General features: G+C 38.3%; 1 protein-coding gene across 1 annotated transcript; it reads left to right on the forward strand.

Moving 5' to 3' along the window:
* The first annotated feature begins 17,456 nt into the window (after positions 1-17,456).
* Positions 17,457-20,844, forward strand: CER1 (cerberus 1, DAN family BMP antagonist). The gene is made up of 2 exons (XM_072637915.1): positions 17,457-18,114; positions 19,869-20,844. Exons 1-2 carry the CDS (start codon positions 17,605-17,607, stop codon positions 20,136-20,138), a joined length of 780 nt encoding a protein of 259 aa, XP_072494016.1. The 5' UTR covers positions 17,457-17,604; the 3' UTR covers positions 20,139-20,844.
* Positions 20,845-21,986: the final 1,142 nt, after the last annotated feature.

Genomic DNA, 21,986 nt, shown 5'->3' on the forward strand with positions numbered 1-21,986 from the left:
GTGGAAGGGAATCTTTAAGATAGCTACCCCACCAGGAACTTTGATCAGCACTGGGGAAAATGTTCTCCTTGTCTGGAGATTTCATGCCCTTTTGACGTACTGGGATCTGCTTTTGGCGATTCTCAGCAGATAAAAGCTTTCTTAGAGTTTCACATTTGTACCAAATTGATCCAAACTCCTCCAAATTTGACTGAGAGTTCACCAACCTTATGGCAATTCTGGGCCAAGTTTCAGGTTCACAGAAGCCAAAGCTAACTGGAAAGTTTTGCTTTGCTTTCAAATTTCCTTCAATGTTTTTCACAGCTTGTCTCCTCCACATTATTATTTAAATGCTACACCTTAAGTGGGAAAAATGTATAATACTTTAATATTTACATTATAGACACTTTAATAATATTTCATTTCTGCATGAGCATTGCCAAGATAGTCAAGCCAACTTTTTATTTATAAAGACTTGACTGTATAAATCTAAATGAAAACCCTTCATAAAATGATATATTAATATTTCCTTTACTTACCTCACTGGATTATTATGAGAATCAACAGTATGGTTTCCCCAGCATCCCCTGAGTACCCTAGAGAAAGGCTTATCAAGGTAAATACAAAGGATGATTCTTTCTAGCTATTCTCCATTACTTTCTTGCCCTCCCCCATCTGCCCTCAATTTTGGCATATTTTCCTCACATTCTGTCCCACATTTGGCCCTGAGTCAGTTGAAAGCTGTGCAAGTTGTTCCTTCATTCCCATCTGACTTTTAGCTTAGCCGTGGAGCTGTTTTCCATGTGCTCTTAATCATTTGTCCATGTGTTACAAGATGAAAGGGACAATGCGTTTTTGCTAGAGTAGCCTTCCTTGTGCATGCAGGGATATGGTGAAGTGGGGGAGGTCTTTGGATTTCTCCAGTGGGAAAGCCATGTTCAGACTGGTGCCCTCACACCCATGACAGCTGAGAACACTACAGATCCATCACAAAAGTGACAGGGGAAATTGTTTCCCAGCTTTAAAAAGGGATGGTATCATTAGCTTACATTTTAAAGGAGAGTTAGTATTGGGCAGGGTGCTACCAGGATGGTGATATTCATAGACCAAGTTGGGGAATGTCACTAAGTTCAGAAAAGGAGCCTCGATATCGGACTAACTCAATTCAATGGCTATTTATTAAATTTGATATAATTATTAATTTTAATATTGTGGGCAATGCACTATACTAGACACTGAAAGATTTGTGTCTGTTTCAGCATCTAACAATATCTACAGCTGTCTATATTTCTATCTATCGAACTCCTACTCAGTCTTTAAAGACCTCAAGTGCTGCCTTCTCCAGAAACCTTCTCTGATCTCAGTCAAGAGCTGTTCACCTCTTGAACCTCACTATTTTGACCTTTCTGATGAACATTTGTATATTTTATCCTACAGTATATCTGTCATATTCCCCACCAGACTGTAAGCTCCAAGAGAGAAGACAATATTTCTTCTCTAAATTTTGTATCTTCTTCCATCACTTAGCATAGTACTCTGTTCAGTAATTATTTAGTAAGTGTTAGTTGAATTGAATTGGAAACTAAAGCAAATAAGGCATAGTTTCTGCCTTGGGGAGAATATATAATCGAATGGGAAAGTATTTTGAGACCTCACTAGATCAATAATAATCCAATTTTAAAATAGAATGCACACCCTTTTATCTAGTGATATTACTACTATGCCTGTAGCCTAAAGAGGTCAAAGAAAGAGAGAAAAGACCTATATGTACAAACACATTTAAACTGACTCTTTTTGTGGTTCCAAAGAGTTTGACACTGAGAGTGTACCCATCAGTTAGGGAATGGCTGAACAAATTATCATATGTGAAAGTAATGGGATATTATTGTTCTGTGAGAAATGATGAAGGGGATGATTTCAGAAAAACCAAGAAAGAATTATATGAACTGATACAGATCAAAGTGATCAAAGCTAAGAGAACAATGCATACAATAACAGTATTGTAGACAAAAAGATTTAGGAAAGAAAGATTTAGGAGCTCTATTCAATACAGTGACCACCTACAATTCCAAAGGAGTCATCCGTTTCTGATGGGTCCATACCTGCTGGACTCACAGGACACCATACAGAAGTGATAGTGAAGAATGAGAATGTGGAAAGCACTCCTGTACTGAACAATGAATCACAAGTGACAGTCATATTTCCATCATTTTATGAGACATACAGGAGAAAAATACTTTTACAGGCTATTATAGGATTAGGGCTCTGTGGAATGAGTGACAAAGAGTACCCACATTGGGGAATATATCAGAGCAAGCTTGAAGATTCCTAAGGGAGTTAATGGTGTCAACAGTAAAGGTGGGTACTAGGGCTCTGGCATATCCAGATCCACTAAATATTTTTGTAGCATTAGCATCCCTTAGAATTCATTCAAGTCTATTTAAAATACTAATAGCATATTGTAAGTAATGAAATCGGACCCAATACCACTTACTTTTGAGCATTCATAGAACTTATGCAGAAGTTTATAGAGAGTAGAAGGAAATGACAGCACCCAAAATTAAGATTATTTCATGATCTCCCCAACCCTGTCCCTCAGTTTTCTCACCTCTCTACATGTTCAGAAGAGTTCTACACCCTTGCAGATGTACATGTTGTTTTCTCTTCAACCCATATGAAAATAAGGTTTTAACATTATCAGTCCTCCTCTCCCACCCATTTCCTCTGTATTAGTTCTTCCTTTCATACCCCATTTTATAATATAATTGCTCCCTTTTACCTTTTCCTACTCAATTTTGTGTTTTAGAATCACCCCATCATATATAACAACTCCAACCTTTCTTTCAAACTACCTTAGTAATGATAGTTTAAAAAATGTTGATGATAATTATCATATAAGTAAACAGCTTAACCTTAATGAATGTCTAAGATTAATCTTTAAGGTTTTCCTTATATTTCTTCTCAATCTTTTATATTGAATTTTCTAATGAGTTCTGATCTTTTTGTTACAAATACTTGAAAGTCTTTCAGTTCATCAAATGTCCATATTTTTTTTTCCATTTGGGATACACTCAGTTTTCCTGGTTGAATTATCTCATTGGCCCCTCAGACTCAGAAGTGAAGACTAAGAACTTTGATTGATGACTCTTCAGAGGTGGAAGAAGGAAGTTCAATTGAGGCAGAAGTTCAGAAATAGGACAGTCATGTTCTCAATGCATAAGTAGGATATGTAGAATCCTACTTACAGACTCCCACCTGAGAGGTGACACTCTAGGAAGATTCCTCTGTCTTTAAAGAAAAACCTTGGAAACTTTGTGAAAGAACTGCCTTTCAGTGGCATTATCACAGAGCCCAACAGCCCACAAACATCAACCATAGCAGCGGCAGGGAAGAAAAGTGGATAGATATATCTATGTAGAGACTATCAGACCCCGCACAAGAGAATTAACATAGATTGGTTCACCATGCTAGGACTTCTCCATTAGGCAGTCCCTGGTTCTCAGGGTTAGATTCATGTAATATATACTGTCAGATTGCAATAGCAGGGCAATTCAAGAAGATAGCTTTCATTAGATAAACTGGATTTTACTAGTTTTTCCAAGGCTTCATGAAGTCATCTGCCAATTCCCAATGACATATAGAAAAAGTTGACAGAGACATGAATTTCTTGGAAGTATTAGAGCACCTAGATGACCTCATTGTTTTTGAGAAAGCACTGGGAAGAACATTAAGAGAGAATAATGGATATAATGAATAAGAGAGAAAAATGAAATTGCACCAAAGCTATCAATTGACAAGTGTATGAACAGGCAGAGAATATTCACTTAAAAAAACACATACATAGGAGCATCATCTTAACAAACACTTTTATGGACATTGTTCATAACATGTTCACTGCTTAATGCATTAAAAAAGAGCAGCAATAACAGAAACTTTGCGTTACTATTCTATAGAAAACAGAGTGCTGATCATGAATGAAAGTCAAAAATGATGGGTAGGTGTGGATGGGTTGCTATATACATCATTAGAAAGACTAATATCAGTTAAATCATAGGATCATCATAGTATCAAAATAATGTGACACATCCCTATAGTGCTTGGAGATTTGCAAAATGCTTTCCTCACCAACAAACATATTAAGTAATACAAGAATTCTTACTACCATTTGAGAGTTGAAAAAAACCGAGACCCGGCTAGGTGAAGGGAATTTGATAAAGTTCACTCAGATGGTAAGCACTAAAACCTCAATTTGAATTCAGTCATAAATTTGCCAGAATTTATTTATTTATTTATTATCAGGAGATAATGTTGAGCAAAAGTCACTGGATAATGAGACATACGGTAGATAAGGAAGTTGGTGTGCTTGCTGGATTAGATGATTTGGGATTGCTTGGGGATACAGGGGGAGAACAGTGGGTCCTAGAAGTTAGAATCAGGGCAGACATGGAACTGGAAGAGAAAGTGAGGCTGGTGTCTTTGCACACTTCAATCCAATTTACTGGCTCATCATGGCATCATCTCTCTGATGTCATGGTCCTCTTCCAGAATGAAGGACAAACCAGAACAACAAGACATGGGTGGGGTTTTGGACTGGGGGTAACCCAAGGGAAGGTGGGACAGGAGGAGCAAACATGAAGGCACTAGAAGCCTGCGTCAGCACTTAGTCATGAAAACAAAGTGAGAGAGTGTCAAAGCAAATTTCAAGTTTTGCATAAGGGTTATCTGAGTTCACCTTGAGTATGTTGTTCAGTCATAAGTCATTTGAGCCTGAAGCACAATAATAGACATACACAACTTTGGCACACCCCAAAAAAGAAGTGACACTCAAGGAGTGGGGTGTAGACATTTGAGAAGACACTGTCTGTTATAGAACAATGGGAGATCGTCTCATGGCTCCATTTAAAATCTCCAGAACCATATAATTTCAAACTGGTTTGGGGAACCTAAAGGCTAAAAAGAACACAATTAAGTGGGAAATGTTTGAGGTCAATCAGATTATTGTGGTGTGGTTTTTCTCATTACTTCTTATTTGCTTATTATGCTCCTGGTTTTCTTTGGGTAGTTATTAAGACACCGTATAGACTCATGTTCTTAGGATATACATGTGTTGAGTATGTATATATGTTTGTAATAGATATACAGTGTAACATACACATATATGAATCTTATAACTATATGAATGACAATATATAATGTTTTAAAGTTAAGAGATTATCTCATTTGGTAATTTATCTCATGTAATATGTATATATGTGATTTCTATCAGGCTGTGAAGGAAACATTATCAGATGAGATGGAAGAATGTTTGTAAATATATAAACTGCTTAGATTAACAGAAAAGGAAATAGATTATCTAAATAAACGTATTTTAGAAAAAAATTGAATAAGCCATAAATGAGCTTCCTAAGAAAAAAGCATCAGGACCAGATGGATTTACAAGTGAATCCTACCATACATATAAAGATCTACTAATTCTAATATTAACTAATTTGGAACAATAGGGAAAGGAGTCTTACCAAATTCCTTCTATGAAACAAATATAGTGCTGATACAAAACCAGGAAGAGCAAAAACAGAGAAAGAAATTTATAGAACAATTTCATTAATGAATATGGATGCAAAAATTCTAAATAAAATACTAGCCATGAGATTAAAACAATATATCACAAAGATTAGGCAAAGTGACCAAGTGAGATTCATACCAGGAATGCAGAGATGGTTTAACATAAAGAAAACTATTCAAGGGGGCGGAGCCAAGATGGCGGAGTAGAAAGACGCACATGCACATAGCTCTGAACCCACAACCCACAGAACGGCTAGAGGGGACCAACTCACGGTGAATTCTGCACCCAGAGGCCACGGAATATTGGAGCGAGGGAGATTTCTGTTCCGGAGAGACCTGCAAACCTCTCGCAGGGGGTCCTTCGCGCTGCGGACTGGGCACTGGGACTGGGAGCAGACGGCAGCCCTGCAGCGGCCGCGACACCGTGAGGAAAAGATCCAAGCGGGCTACGGGGACGGGATCTCCAGTGGCCACGCGGGTCCCTCCACCCACAGAGGGACCTGCAAACCTCTCACAAAAGGTCCGTCGCGCTGCGGCCGCGGAGCCCAGCCCAGACCTGCGGCGGCCGCGGCTCCGAGAGGTACAGATCTGAGCAGGCTTCAGGGACGGGATCTCCAGCGGCTGCACAAGTCCCTCCACCCACAGGTGACGGGGGTCGGTGGGGGAGTCTCTTTGGAGGGTCGAGAGGGGAGTGGGGTGCCCCCATGGCTTGGGCCCCCCCCGGGAGATAGAAGCTGAGAGGCGGCTGCAGACAGGGGCTCCCCAAGTGGGCGGGAGCCTGGATCCATTGTGGAAGATCTGTACATAAACCCCCTGAGGGAACTGAGCCTGAGAGGTGGCCCTGCCCCTACCTGACCACCTGAACTTAATTCTCACACTGAATAGCAGCCCTGCCCCCGCCAAAAATCCTAAGGCGGGAAGCAGCATTTGAATCTCAGTCCCCAAACGCTGGCTGGGAGGACCAGAAGGCGAGGTGGGTGTGAGGAGAATATTCAGAGGTCAAGTCACTGGCTGGGGAGAATGCCCAGAAAAGGGAAAAGAAATAAGACTATTGAAGGCTACTTTCTTGAAGAACAGACATTTCCTCCCTTCCTTTCTGAAGAGGAAGAACAATGCTTACCATCAGGCAAAGACACAGAAATCAAGGATTCTGTGTCCCAGCCCACCCAATGGGCTCAGGCCATGGAAGAGCTCAAAAAGAATTTTGAAAATCAAGTTAGAGAGATGGAGGAAAAACTGGGAAGAGAAATGAGAGGGATGAAAGAGAAGCATGAAAAGCAGATCAGCTCCCTGCTAAAGGAGAACCAAAAAAATGTTGAAGAAATTAACGCCTTGAAAACTAGCCTAACTCAATTGGCAAAAGAGGTTCAAAAAGCCAATGAGGAGAAGAATGCTTTCAAAAGCAGAATCAGCCAAATGGAAAAGGAGATTCAAAAGCTCACTGAAGAAAATAGTTCTTTCAAAACTAGAATGGCACAGATGGACGCTAAGGACTTTGTGAGAAAGACAGATATCACAGAACATAGCGAGAAGATTGGAAAAATGGAAGATAATGTGAAATATCTTATTGGAAAAACAACTGACCTGGAAAATAGATTCAGGAGAGACAAAAATTCTGGGACTACCTAAAAACCATGATCAAAAGAAGAGCCTAGACATCATCTTCCATGAAATTATCAAGGAAAATTGCCCTGAGATTCTAGAACCAGAGGGCAAAATAAATATTCAAGGAATCCACAGAACACCGCATGAAAGAGATCCAAAAAGAGAAACTCCTAGGAACATTGTGGCCAAATTCCAGAATTCCCAGGTGAAAGAGAAAATATTGCAAGCAGCTAGAAAGAAACAATTCAAGTATTGTGGAAATACAATCAGGATAACACAAGATCTAGCACCTTCTACATTAAGGGATCGAAGGGAATGGAATAGGATATTCCAGAAGCCAAAGGAACTAGGACTAAAACCAAGAATCACCTACCCAGCAAAACTGAGTATTATACTTCAGGGGAAAAATTGGTCTTTCAATGAAATAGAGGACTTTCAAGCATTCTTGATGAAAAGACCAGAGCTGAAAAGAAAATTTGACTTTCAAACACAAGAATGAAGAGAACCATGAAAAGGTGAACAGCAAAGAGAAGTCATAAGGGACTTAATAAAGTTGAATTGTTTACATTCCTACATGGAAAGACAATATTTGTAACTCTTGAAACATTTCAGTATCTGGGTACTGGGTGGGAGTACACACACACACATGCACACACACACACATACATAGAGACAAAGTGCACAGAGTGAATTGAAGAGGATGGGATCATATCTTAAAAAAAAAAATGAAATCAAGCAGTGAGAGAGAAATATTGGGAGGAGAAAGGGAGAAATTGAATGGGGCAAATTATCTCTCATAAAAGAGGCAAGCAAAAGACTTATTAGTGGAGGGATAAAGAGGGGAGGCGAGAGAAAAACATGAGGTCTACTCTCATCACATTCCACTAAAGGAAAGAATAAAATGCACACTCATTTTGATAGGAAAACCTATCTCACAATACAGGAGAGTGGGGGACAAGGGCACAAGCAGGGTGGGGGGGAGGATAGAGGGGAGGGCATGGGGAGGAGAATGCAATCCGAGGTCGACACTCATGGGGAGGGAAAGGATCATAAGAGAATAGAAGTAATGGGGGACAGGATAGGATGGAGGGAAATATAGTTAGTCCTATACAACACAACTAGTATGGAAATCATTTGCAAAACTACACAGATTTGGCCTATATTGAATTGCTTGTCTTCCAAAGGGAAGGGGGGGGAGAGGGAGGGAGCTAAAGAAGTTGGAACTCAAAGTGTTAGGATCAGCTGTAATGTTCTTACCACTAGGAAATAAGAAATACAGGTTAAGGGGTCAAGAAAGCTATCTGGCCCTATAGGACAAAAGAGAAGACGGAGACAAGGGCAGAGAGGGAGGATAGAAGAGAGAGCAGATTGGTCACAGGGGCAATTAGAATGTGCTTGGGTTTAGGGGGGAGGGGATAAAAGGGGAGAAAATTTGTAACCCAAAATTTTGTGAAAATAAATGTTAAAAGTTAAATAAAAAAAAAACTATTCACATAATTGATAATATCAATAACAAAAGCAACAAAAATCATATGATCATATCAAGAGATGTAGAAAAGGCTTTTGACAAAATACAACATTCATTCCTTTTAAAAACACTCAAAAACATAGTTATAAATGGATGTTTTCCTTAAAATGATAAGAAGCATCTACCCCTCCTCCATGTATACCAAAGCTATGGGCACACACTTAAAGGAATCTGGCAGTAAAACCCATGAGGAGAAAACTCATGTACTTAGAATAACTTAGAATTCTAGACTCCAGACTTCAATATTATTCCATTGAGGAATATCTGTATCCTTTGGAAACTGTTTCTCTGCTCATTTCTTGACTATTCATCATTCTTTAGCAGGAGAAATTCCCTTCTGTACTTGAATATATCCCTTTCTAGAACTCTTGAGCAACCATCAATCTTACAGGGAACTTAGAAAGTGTTAACCTTTTAAAGTAAACAGCAGTTCTCTTCAAGCCAGAGAACTCTAGAGTTCAACACTCCATCTCAGGGATATACGTACAGAATTGTCCAGCCAAATTATTTGCTCACTTGGATTGCTATTAAAGAGAATGGAACCCCTCATCAGGTTATGGAAGCAGCTGCAAAACCCTCTCTGCATTTCAGTGACAGCAGAGAGTAATAAGCCTTTATGAAAAGCTTTGCCTTCCTCTAACTTTAGGGCTATAGCAGTCACTGGAACTCTTGGCCAAATGAAATCAATTTTCTCCCGAATGTAGCAGGAATTGCTCAGCTGAAGTCATTTTTATGCTGACTGCTTATAACTGCCACAACTCAAACTGAGCTGGCTTTTTCAGTGTCTCCAATTCTTAGGTTCTTCTTTCTTTCCTGCTGCTGTCTTGCATGATATTTTGGCTGTATTCCCTGGCTTAAATGAGATCTTCTTCACTCTGTGACTCCCCTTTGAACTTTAAAATCACAACTCCATAAATTAACCCTATCATATGGATAGTCTTTGTTAAACTGTAACTCCATTTCCAAGTGATCATGTGATTCTAATTTTCTTTGTTTTACTCTAATTGTAAAACATGTAAATGCACGTTATTGGCTAAGTCCCTCATACATCAAGTCCAAAATTTCCACCAAATTAGTGAAACTTTCTTTTTACAATCACATTTTTCTAGTTTTTAGTAAATAAAAGATCTTTCTCTGACTCTTTATAACATAAAATTGATCTTAGCAGTAGCAAGGCACTATTCCACCATGTTAAGAAAGATTCAAGTCCTCATATCTATACAACAGATTATTTTCTCTCCATAATTATCCAAGTTCTATGTGAAAACTATTTCTTTATAAGTGTATTTTAACAGTTCATATTAATTTTTCATATTAGGTATCAAAATGTTTATCTTAGCAGCAATAGCTATACTCTTTGACAAATAATAGAAATTTTCTCCTTTATACAAAACTACCTTATTTTTCTGCCCTTTTCATCATTAACAGCTCCTTAGGGAAGTGGCCTTAAAGAGACAGATTACTTTACACCTAATTTGCAGAGTTGTTATGGTAATCAAATGAGATTACCAAATGAATGCGCTTTGGAAATGAAAGTGTTATAATCCTGATTCAGTCTTCTATTTTCCTTTATATTTGTTCAGCTGTGTATATAGGTTCATGTGTATTGCTTGTGCTTTGTCAAGTAAAGTTGATGATGTCCAGGAGAATGGGATTGTCATCAGTATCCCTTCTGTTTCTTACCTGTGAACACTGAACAAACCTTCAAACATTGACCTATAAAAGATGTAAATAAAATGGGGTGGTGGTAGAGAGTGTGAATTTCTGATGCATTGAACCCTGAGGTTCACTTTTATCCCCCATATTAAATGTTGTTTGTCCTTTGTTCTAGAAGAAGACCAAATTACATAGTGAAGGTGATGTCTTGAATTTCGTGTAAATTAGATTTGCATAAAGCAGAGTGACGTAAAGTCGTCAGCCTCACCCTGATGGCTCTGAGGTCAAGGACAGTGCTTCATTTTGTCTGTGTATTCCCAGAGCGCAGTGTCTTGTGTATAGTAGGTTCTTTGTAGCACTTATTGAATTGAATTGGATTGGACTAGTGGGTTCTTCCTCATTTGAGTTCTTTAAGCAAAGCCTGGACAACCATTCATCAAGTATATTGTAGTATATTTTTGTTCAGGTATAGATTGGATTACCCAGCCTCTGAGATTATGTAAAGGAGAAAGTCATTGTTTTGTGTTGCTTTAATTACATTCTAGTCAAAATTTCTGATTACATTATATATAAATGTATATGGGCAATGTATATATATATATGTCATGTGTACATGTATTATATATTATATGTGTGTATTTTGCATATGTATGCATTCTACACACATATATACATTTAATATAGGTATATATTAGTCTGTGTATAGGCATAATTATATAAAAATGAATATATGTAATATATGTATATATTAGTCTGTAGATATGTATCCTTTATCTTCTTGTTGGGAAAATTCATGTATATACATACACATTGGATACAAGAATGTATATATATAAATTATACGTACATACAAACATACATACATACATATATATATATATATATATATATATATATATATATAGTGTGTGTGTGTGTGTGTGTGTGTATGTGTAAAATCATCAGCTAGGTGACTCAGTGAATAGTGTTGGACCTGAAGTTGGGAAGACTAGAGTTCAAATGCTACCTCAGAAACTTACTAGCCGTATGACTCTTGGCAAGTCACTTAACCTCTGTTTGCCATAGCTTCTTCATCTGTAAAATGGGGATAATAGTAGCACCTACCTATCTGGTCACTGTGAGGACCAAAAAGAGCCAATATTGTAAAGTGCCATGGAAATACAATTATCATTATTATGGACAAGGAGCAGGCAGATGGTAGATGGGAAGGAGCATGGGAACTGGAGTCGAGAACTGGGTTCCAGTCTTGACTGTGTCACTAACCAGCTTTCTGACTGTGGAATGGTCCTTTCCCAAATGTTAGTTTTTTTCATCTGTAAAATGAGGAGATTGAAGAAGAAAGTGCCCAGGCTCCCTTCTAGATCTAAAATTTTATGATTCTTTGACAGAAAAAATACCATTACCTTCCCTATTTCCCACAGGCACAAAGGAAGGTGTTGCCTAGTTGTGCTATTGGCATGTCATCGTTTTTGTTCTCTTGTTTCAGACTCTTCATGACCCCATTTAGGGTTTTCTTGGCAAAGCTGTCATTTCCTTCTCCAGTTCACTTTTACAAATAAGGAAACTGAAGCAAACAGTGTTAAATGACTTACCCAGGGTCACAAAGCTAGCATGAGGCAAGATTTGAATTCAGATCCTCCTGCTTCCAGGCCTGATGCTCTATCCACTGAGCTACCTCGTTGTCCACTATTAGCATACTACTCTGCTGATACTGGATATCGTAGCCTCTCTTCTCCTCTGCCTTTAAAGTTCAGCATGGCGCCTAATTTTAAAATAAAAATGAATTAAAATTACCCTTGGTTGGAGAATTTTGTGGGTGTGTTGTGATGGCCCTCAGAGATAATAGGAGATATCCTGCAGTTTCTCAAAAACAGTGCCAGAAAGCACTGAAGAAGCGAGTGAGACACATTCATGCTGAGTGTGTGGAGTACTGAGGCAAGATGAATTAGAATGCTGATGCTTTCTAAACTCTGCTATTGGTCCAAGAAGCAGGTTGACCGTGATTATAGTCATAAACTCTCGGGGCTTCTTCTCTTGGGAACATCAAGGACTAATTGCTCTAACAGTTGGGTTATTCTTTTGGACCTAAGAACTTCCTTGATGTTTTCAGATGCTTCCCCCCTTGTCTGCTCCCCATTTGCCCTCCCCAGATTGGGAGAAATCTTAATGTCCATATTAGCTATGGATCTGGGAGCCGATTGGTTTTCTTAGGGAGCTACAAAACCGTTGTTCCATTTGGGGGATGGTAATTAATGATAAACACGGTCAAGTGAATTTATTATATACAGGAGAGGAACATAGCGGCGAGGAGTGATCTCTCTCTAGCAGTACATGAAAATTGATTTTTTTTTATATTCTGTTGTTGTTGTCAAGGAAACTTGATCCTTTAGAGCCGAGGTGTCAAACAAGTCACCTGTGGCTTGCAATGCTCCTAAGTACAGGCAGATTAAAATGTTCTCTCCAGGAGGACAGAAGTTTGTGACACCAAAGACAGAACTGTGACATACAACCCTTGTTTTCAAACCCGAGCAACATGCTCCAAATAGATTTATCAAAATATTTTTCCATGTTGAAAAATGGGAGTTTAGATTGACCAAATTCTGTAATTAGATCAAATTTAAATCATAGAAACTCAATTTGACAGATACTCATTGAATACTTGCCATGTAGAGAGCACTGTATTAGGCTTTGGGGGAGATATAAAGTTTAGGTAAAACTTGGAGAGGCAGCATGACAGTCAGCTGGCTCATAGTCAGAAAGACTTGGTTTCAAGTCTTGTTGCGGACACATCACTGGTGGTGTCACCCTGGGCAAGTCAAGTAACTTCTCAGTCCCCCAAGCAGCTTTCTAAAAGGGAACAATTGGGAATCAGAGAACTTGAGTTCACATATCAACCTTGCTATTTATTATCTGTGTGACCTTGCGAGAGCTGCTTAATATTCTGGGGCCTCAATTTCCTCACCTGTTAAATAAGGGGGATGGATTGGATAACTCTAAAGTTTCTTCCAGATAGAAATATATGCCCCTATGATCATCATGAAGCCTACAGGGGATATAACACATTCATATAATCACAATACATAATATTACATAAAGTATGTTTGAGAGCCAAGGGAAAAAACATTTATTATGCACTTACAGTATGCAATGAACTGTGCTCAGTGCTGGAGATACAGAGATAAGTAACAAAGGTTGTGCTTCCAAGGGATTTATGATCTATGGTGGTAAATGATAACTACGCAAGAAGCTATAATATCTTTTAGAATGAGGGAAAGTATTTTAGCCCTCATTTTTATTATATAACTTCCTGGAAATGCTCTGTTATATGACTTTTTACAATGCTGATAGAAGGGAAGAGCGGGAGAGACAATTTGTGGATTATATTTTAATGTATAACTGTTTGTCAATGGTGGATAACCTGCAGTTTGGCTTCCAACCTGACCACTCCACTGAAATTATTCTCTCCAAAGTTAGTGATGATCTCCTCTGCTCAATCTGATGGCTTTTCTCTCAGTCTTTATCTGCTTTAAGCTCTCAGCAGCTTCTGACAATTAAACATCCTTCCTTCGTTTCCATAACAATGCTCTTTTCTTCTTCTTCTTCGGGTCTAACACCTGCTTCACAGTCTCTTTTGCTGGAACTTCGGCCATCTCCCATCCTCTAATCATGATCATCCCCCAACCCTCTGCTCTGAGGCTTCTCTTTTCTTTTTATTATCCATTCTTTTGGCGATCTCATCAGCTCCTATAGGTTTACAGCTAATTTCCAGACTCCTACAGCCAGCCCTGATGTTTCTCTACAACTATAGTCTTGTACTAAAAACATGTACTGAACATCTCTACCTGGATGTCTTATAGACATCTCAAGGTCAATATGTCCCAAAATGAATTCAATATTCTTCCTTCCCACAAACTTTCCCTTCCTCTAAGCTTCCTTATTTCTGTTGAGAGTATTGCATCCTCCCAGGTACCCAGATTTGTAAACTTGGAGTCATCCGTAGTTCTCCCTTTTCTCTTTACCTCCCAAATCCAATCACTAGTCAGATTTCATTGATTCTACCTCTACAACATTGCTTGAATCTACCTCCGTCTCTCTATTCATATAATCACCAGCTTACAGACCCTCCTCATCTCCCACCAAAACTATTGAAAAGAAGACCTTTTTCTTCTAATCTCTCTCATCTCCAATGCATCTTCCAGACCTGTTAAAAATAATCTTCCTGAAGACTTTCATGCACTGATGCTGAATGAAGTGGGCAGAACCAGGAGAACATTGTATACTATAACACTGTGATAATCAACTTTTGATAGACTTAGCTCTTGCAATCATCTACGACAATTCCAAAAGACTCATGGTGGAAAATACTATCTACATAAATCTACTACCTATATCCAGAGAAAGAACTATGGAGTCTGAATGCAGATTGAAACATACTATTTTCACTTTTTTTCTTTCTCATGGGTCTTCCCTTTTGTTCTGATTCTTCTTTCACAACATGATTAATGTGAAAATATGTTTAATGTGATTGTACATGTATAGCCTATATCAGATTGCTTGCTGTACTGGGGAGGGGAGGGAAAAAAAATTTGGGACTCACAAACTCATGAAAATGAATGTTGAAAATTAAAGTCAAATAAATAGCTTTATTTTTAAAATGCAATTTTCTTTTTAAGAATTCTTCAGTAGTCCTCTACTATCTCTAGGATAAAATAAAAACCCTTTCCAAAGTGGTTCCAGCCAATGTTCCCAGGCTAATTTCAGACTACTTCCTTTCAAGTACTCTACACAGTGAACAAATTATTCTGTTTGCTCTTTCTTGAACACCATATTCCATTTCACAGATCCATTTCTTGGTACAGCCTGTCCTCCATGCCTGGAGTTCATGCTCTCCTTACCTCTTCATCTTAGAATTCTTAACATCCTTCCAAGGTCAGCTCAGGTGCCGCACCTTAAGGCCCAGGTTCTTAATCTTTGTTTTTGAAATTACGATTACTTTTAATGTCAAAGCCCCTTTTGGAAATTTGGTGAAGCCTGTGGATCACTTCTTAGGAAAATGATTTTAAGTACATCAAATAAAATACAGACAAGGAAACCAATGACATTGAAATACAGTTATCACATTAAAAAACAAAAAACAGATTTAAAGTCCTTTCTGCCTTAAAGAAGACTTTTTCTGACCTCCCGAAGTATTAGGGATCTCTCCTTTTTCAAATCATTGTGTATTTTCTTAGCAGTCTCTTATCTCTAAGGAATTTAGAGACATTATCTTTGTATGCATAACGCCTAGCCCTATACTTTGGATAAAGCAGGTGTTTAAAGGGTGTTTATTGAACAAATTGTTAGATAGAAGAGAGTGGTAGAGGAAGGAGAGAAGGCTTCACGGAAGAGGGGGCACTTGAGCTGGGGTCTTTAAACAAGAGAAGAATTTTGACAGGAAGAGATAAGAAGAGAGGCATGGAGAACGTGCAGAGGTGGAAGAGAATGAGGACATTTGAGAAACTGGGGAACAGCCTGTCATTTAGTTTGGGTGGAATGTAGAGTGTGAAGGGGAGTGATAGAAGAGAAATCTAGGGAGGCAGGTGAGAGCCAGATTATGTATGAGAGAGAACAAATGATCTAGTTGTATTGTTCAGTTGGGACTCCAGGCTCATACCGTTCACGGAGCTTTCTCGGCAAAGATGCTGGAGTGGTTTGCCATTTCCTTCTCCAGTGGATTAAGGCAAACAGAGGTTAGGTGACTTGCCCTGGGTCACACGGTTAGTAAGTGTCTGAAGCTGAATTTGAACTCAGGTCTTCTTGACTTCAGGCCCAGTGCTCTATCCACCAAGCCACCTAGCTGCTTCCTAGGCAAACAGGTTGGCCTTGGGGTCACACAGCTAGTAAGAGTCTGAAGTCAAATTTGAACTATCTTCCTGAATCCTAGCAGTATTCTGTTCACTGAGTTACCCAGTTTTCTCTCTCTCTCTCTGTCTCTGTCTCTGTCTCTGTCTCTGTTCCTCTCTCTTTTTCTCTCTTCCTGTATCTCTCTTTCTCTCCCTGTCTCTGTCTCCTCTCACATATATAAACACACATACGTATTTATATGTATGTGTATATATATATGTTAAGTAGAGGGGTTTATATTTTTTTCTTAGAAGCAATAAGAAGACCCAGAACTAGTTAAGTGGGAGAATCAGGTAGCCAAATCTGCTCTCAGAGAAAGTTACTTTGTTGGCAGTGTGTAGAATTTACTATAGTGGGGAAAAACTTGAGACCAGGAGACTAATTAGGAGTCTGTTTCAATAATCCAGGAAAGAGGTAATAAGGGACTAGCTAGCTGGTAGCTTTTTGAGAGGAGAGATGTAATACTTTGACAACTGATTGGACTTGTAAGGCAAGGAAGACTGAGGAGTCAAGGATAATGCTGAGGTTACAGAACTGGGAGATTCTAAAAATGGTGGTGATAGAAATAGGGGTCTGGGGAGGGCAGGGTTAGGGGAAAAGATTATCAGTTCAGTTTTGGATATGTTAACTTTAACTTATCTTTGGGACGTCCAGTATGACATAGCTATCACGCAAATAAAGCTCAGGGAAGAGAATGGGGCTGGATCTGGGAATTATCTGCATTGAGATGGCAATTAAACTCATGGAAACTCATGCCTTTGCCAAGGAGAGTACAGGGAGAAGAGAATTGTTAGAAATTTATCTTTAATATTTTGATGATCAAAAGTACTAATTCTCTCTCCCCCACTTATTTTTAAAATGTATTGGTACATTTTGTTATGACACAAGAGACACTCAAAAAGCCCATCTTGCAAAGTTTATTTCCTGAGAAAACAATAAGTGATTCTTGAACTAGTTCTCCAAACAGTACAATGCATAACCAACCAGCTGTTGATAACACTTCTTGGTTCAGAGTATGGGAAATAAGGCCTAACAATCAGTTGATTGAGCCAATAAACATTTTAAAACTTCCCTTAGTTCCTAGACAATAGCTAAACAATGCGTCTAAACTCTTCAGCTAATTACCCCCTAGGTAATAGGCTTTCACTGGGCTCTTCAAAAATACACAAAACACAAGAAAAAAAGCAGGAAGCCATTAGCACCTCGTAATTGAAGTCAACAAGAAATCTATTTATTTTGCCAGACTCTAGGCCACCTGCCTTCCCACCATCACCAAGAAAGCATTATATATAACCACTTCCTTAATCTAGTCAAAATCCACTGAATTCTCTGTGTCTTTCCTTTCCCCCTACCATTTTAAGAATCTGGAAAATAACTTGAAGAAAAAAATCATGTATCTCCTGCTGCTTCAGCTGCTAGTGATCTTGGGTCTGGGAGAGTCCAAGCAACAGATGCTGCCAGGTAAAAACGAGAGAGCTCAGCATCCCTTTCATGCCGCTGATTATCAGGGCCTTGGAGCACTTTCGACAGACATTTTTGAGGAGGACCAAGAAAAGCCAGACTTGTTTGTAGCCATACCCCACCTGATAGACTCTGAGCAGACAGAAACTCCCAGAGAGCAAAGAGACATATTATTCAGGTTTATGTATGCCTCTGAGAAACAGAAGCCAGAAAGGCATCTGGAAACAGGGGATCCTGCTAGAGAGGCCTTCAAATCTAGGGCCCCAGCAAATGCTGAGACTGATGGCAAGGAAATTGAGAAACCCCATCTCCAGGAAGAAGCCCAAAAATTCTGGCACTATTTCTTGTTTAGAAAGAGCCCAGCTTCACAGGAGGTCATCTTGCCCATCAAAAGCAATGAAGTACATCAGGAGACCTGTAGGACAGTACCCTTCTCCCAGGTAAGTACCAGAATGAAGGAGAGGATCTCAGAGCTGAGTTCCCTTGGTCCACATACCCTTCCCTCTGAGTGCACAGTTTTGGTGTTCAGTCATAAGCCAAAGTCTCTTTTAAAACATTGACTTTGCTGATATACGGTAAGGGAAATGCTTTATAACTATAAAACTCTAAATAAATGAAAGCTTATTTTCTTACTATTTACTTATTATTCCTTTTTTACATATTATATCATATGTAGTATTGTTAATATTACTATCTTATATTAATAATATTGTTAATAATAATTATTATTCCTTCATCAATTTCCTCAGATATTTTCTAGCATTATCTTGATGCAGGGCTAATGGTGCAACAGTAGAAGTAACTATGGTGCCAAAAACACTAATAATTAACATTATTGGAAATGGATTTGACTCTCTGAGCTCTTGGTTTTGATCCTCAGTCATAAATCAAGGTCTCTTTTAAAATAATGACTAGATTGACAGGATAATGTATGGGAAATACTTTTTGTAAAACCGTATGTAAATGTAAGCCATTACTATTTTACTATCCCTCAGAGACTTTCTAGTATTATCTTGATGCATGACTGATGGTACAAAAGTAGAAGAGACAATAATATCAAAATTACTAATAATTAACATCGTTGGAAATAACCTGGACTCTTCCTTTTATGTTGAAGAGAGAGGGTTTCTATTTGGATAAGATAACAAAGAAACGTGTTATCCCCATACCTCCAAACAGTGTTCTTAATTTTTATTACATCAGCTAATTCATGGTTATCATTTCTAGTCAACATTATGAAGAGTAAACCACAGTCTATTATCTTTTTCTTCCAATTTGGGTGCCCCTACATTCTGAATATTAAATTAAAAATGAGAAGTCTGAGTTACAGAAAGGACAGGTTTTGAAGTAAGTTTTCAAAGGCAGGGAGCTGAACGGGAAGCAACACTGTGCAGCTTAAAATTTTATAGTCTAGTAATGGTAGCCAATTAAGCAGCCAGTATTACAAGGTAATTGACTGTAGAAGGCAGTTAAGCATTCTGCCTGAAAAGGCAAGAGTATGTAACAATGACAAGTCAATTATGAAATTATAATGACCGTTTTGTTGCCTGTGTGCAATTAGAAAAATTACTCATAAGAAGCAGGCAGTCAGATTCCCTTTTCGACTCTTATTTTGAATCTATTGCTAATTAAATTAAAATGAAAGAATTCAGTATTTCTATATTTTGAAGGACACATAAGGCCAGGTACACAGCATCATGTGGGGGCAAAATATTATAATCTCAGTGGGGATTTCCATGGATTTACAGTATCTCTGCCACATGGTGAATTTATAGGTTCTTCAAAATAGAAGAGAATGAAACCTGCTATGTTTTAAGCTTTAAAATTATGTTGTAAAGTGAATAACACAATAATTTTGATTGGTATCACTCAAATAAAAATCAATTAAATTAAATTAAACATGTCTAACATGTTTAGTATTTCTGAGTGTGTTAAAAAGGTAAAGTAGAACATTTCTTTTAGTATTAACTCTCTTTCCAAAGCCTAGTTTCTTAAAAATTATTTACTCAATGGAGAAAGCTGTTTTGAGCTAGTTCTGAAGTATAAGTCTATTCAAAAGTTGGTGTGAAAGGCTCGTGAGACATAGATCTTTATTTCTCTGTCATATCAGCAGGTGTTTTTTTAAGCACAGTGATGCTATTGCTTGCTATAATGACTGAAGTTAATCAGTAATGGATACCTTTTACCTTTTTAGACAATCATACATGACGACTGTGAAAAAGTAGTCATTCAAAACAACTTATGCTTCGGGAAATGTCGTTCCTTCCGTTCTTCTGAGGCTACTGTGCACCATCATGCCTTCTGCTCCCACTGTTTACCTACCAAGTTCACAACAAAAGAATTAATGTTGAACTGCCCTGGATCCAACCCTGTGGCCAAGGTGGTGATGATTGTGGAGGAATGTCAATGTAAAGTCAAGGAAGGTCAAGATGAGGAGCATCTTCATTCTGACTCTCATGCATAAAAACGTAGCTAGAATTAATCTGGTCAAGGGCTACTTTGCAGACTTGGGGCCAATGCTCTCTCCTTCCAGAAGTCAAAATGGAAAGAACGGTAAACAAATTGGCTTTTATGGCCAACTCCCTATAACATCAGGGAGAAGCCCAGTGTATTTGGTCTTTCTCAGTTGACAATGTTTCTAAGGAGATGAGGAACTATTTGGTTGGTCTCTAGTTTGGGGTCCTAAGTTCTTAGTGGCTCTTTTCTTTGAGAAGATTCAGCTTAACTTGTGGCCTTCATATCTCAACCAATGTGATCTTTTGTGATTTGCAGCCTATATGTTGTTTCTCATATACCAAAAGTTACTTTGCATATACTTGTATTTTTGTCTCTGTTTACATCATAGATTCTGAACCTGGGGTCCTCAGATCATAGATTTCAGAGCAGATGTGAACTTGGGAAAAATACATTTTTGTTTTCACTAATTTTCGGTTTCCTTTGTAATCCTGGATGTTTTAATTATGTATTTAAAAACATGGTCCTGAGAACAGGTCAATAGGATTCACAGACTGCCAAAAGGGTTTGTAACAAACCCTAGGTTTGTATGATGTTCCCACGAAGAGATTGTAAGCTCTTGGAGAGTTAGGTCTGTTTTGCTTTTATCTTTATATCTCTGGTGCCTAGAACACTGTCAACCATACAGTAGGCATTTAATAAATTCTTCTTCAATTTAATTAAATGTTGAAATAACTCTTCAGAGTTTGTAGATGAAAGGGGATTCACCACCAAATGCCTATGGGTAAATAGATTTAAATGAAAGTAAGTTTTTGGTTTTTAGAAGTAGCTAGAGGGCTCAGTGGATAGACTTCTGGACCTGGAATCAGGAAGACCTGAGTTTGAGTCCAATCACAATTATTAGCTGTGTGACACTGGGCAAGTCACTTAACTTCTGTTTTCCTTAATCTACTAGAGAAAGAAGTGGAAAACCCCTCCAGTGTCTCTGCCAAGAAAACCCCATGGACAGTATTGCCATGTTCTTATTCATGGGGTCATCAAGAGTTGGACATGACTGGACAATAGCAAGTTTTTGATTTAGTTACCAAACGGGATATCCAGGTTTGGATGGAGAGTTTCTTCTAATGTAGAAAATTTAATCTGTGAATCTTAGTGATAAGGTGATATAAATTATATAAACTCAGTGAAATTGGGGGAAATGGCCAGTGTTGCAATCTGAAGCATGCTGGAAAAGTTTGTGACAAGTTTTTAAACTTCTCATTTTATCATTGTCTAAAATGTTAGAGCTCAAAGATACCTCAAAATTATTTAAATCAATCGTCACATTTTTATTGATGATCAAACTGAGACCCAGGAAATGACCTGCCTAAGGTCACACAGGTATGGTCAGGGTAGAATCTGAACCCTTTTATCTTGATTCCCTGTCCAGGGAGTAATCTCTCCAGTGTCCTAAGTTTACTGGCCCTGGCATATAGACCAGCACTTAAGTTTTAAGTTCAGGGATTTTCCAGTAAATCATGCTGTTTTTCTGCGCCATTTGTAAAATAGCCCAAATGTATATACTTAGTGCTATCACCCCCTATACAAAGTTTTTGGTTTACAACCTTCCATTCATCTTTGTCTAACTCTGCTTTTTAAAATCTTGATGGCAAGTTATATTCTCTGTGTAAAAATTTTTGCTTTCTAAAATATATACCTATTGTATAGTAGCCATTCCCAGAGTAATGACTTGTCTTTGAATTTGTGAATGATTTGTTTTCATTCATACCTTAATAAATCTCTGATATCTTCAATATGGGTATCGTCTTCATTGGTACAGATAACAATGCAACCATGCCCTCTCATCCTGTGCGAATTT

The sequence above is a fragment of the Notamacropus eugenii genome, chromosome 1, assembly GCF_028372415.1.
Source record: "Notamacropus eugenii isolate mMacEug1 chromosome 1, mMacEug1.pri_v2, whole genome shotgun sequence".
Taxonomy (NCBI): domain Eukaryota; kingdom Metazoa; phylum Chordata; class Mammalia; order Diprotodontia; family Macropodidae; genus Notamacropus; species Notamacropus eugenii.

Bases quoted from the DNA above. Each gene is read 5' to 3' on its own strand.
- CER1 (XM_072637915.1), top strand. From the start codon at position 17,605: ATGTATCTCCTGCTGCTTCAGCTGCTAGTGATCTTGGGTCTGGGAGAG. The intron at 18,115-19,868 runs GTAAGTACCAGA...TTACCTTTTTAG, and splicing joins GGACAGTACCCTTCTCCCAG to ACAATCATACATGACGACTG.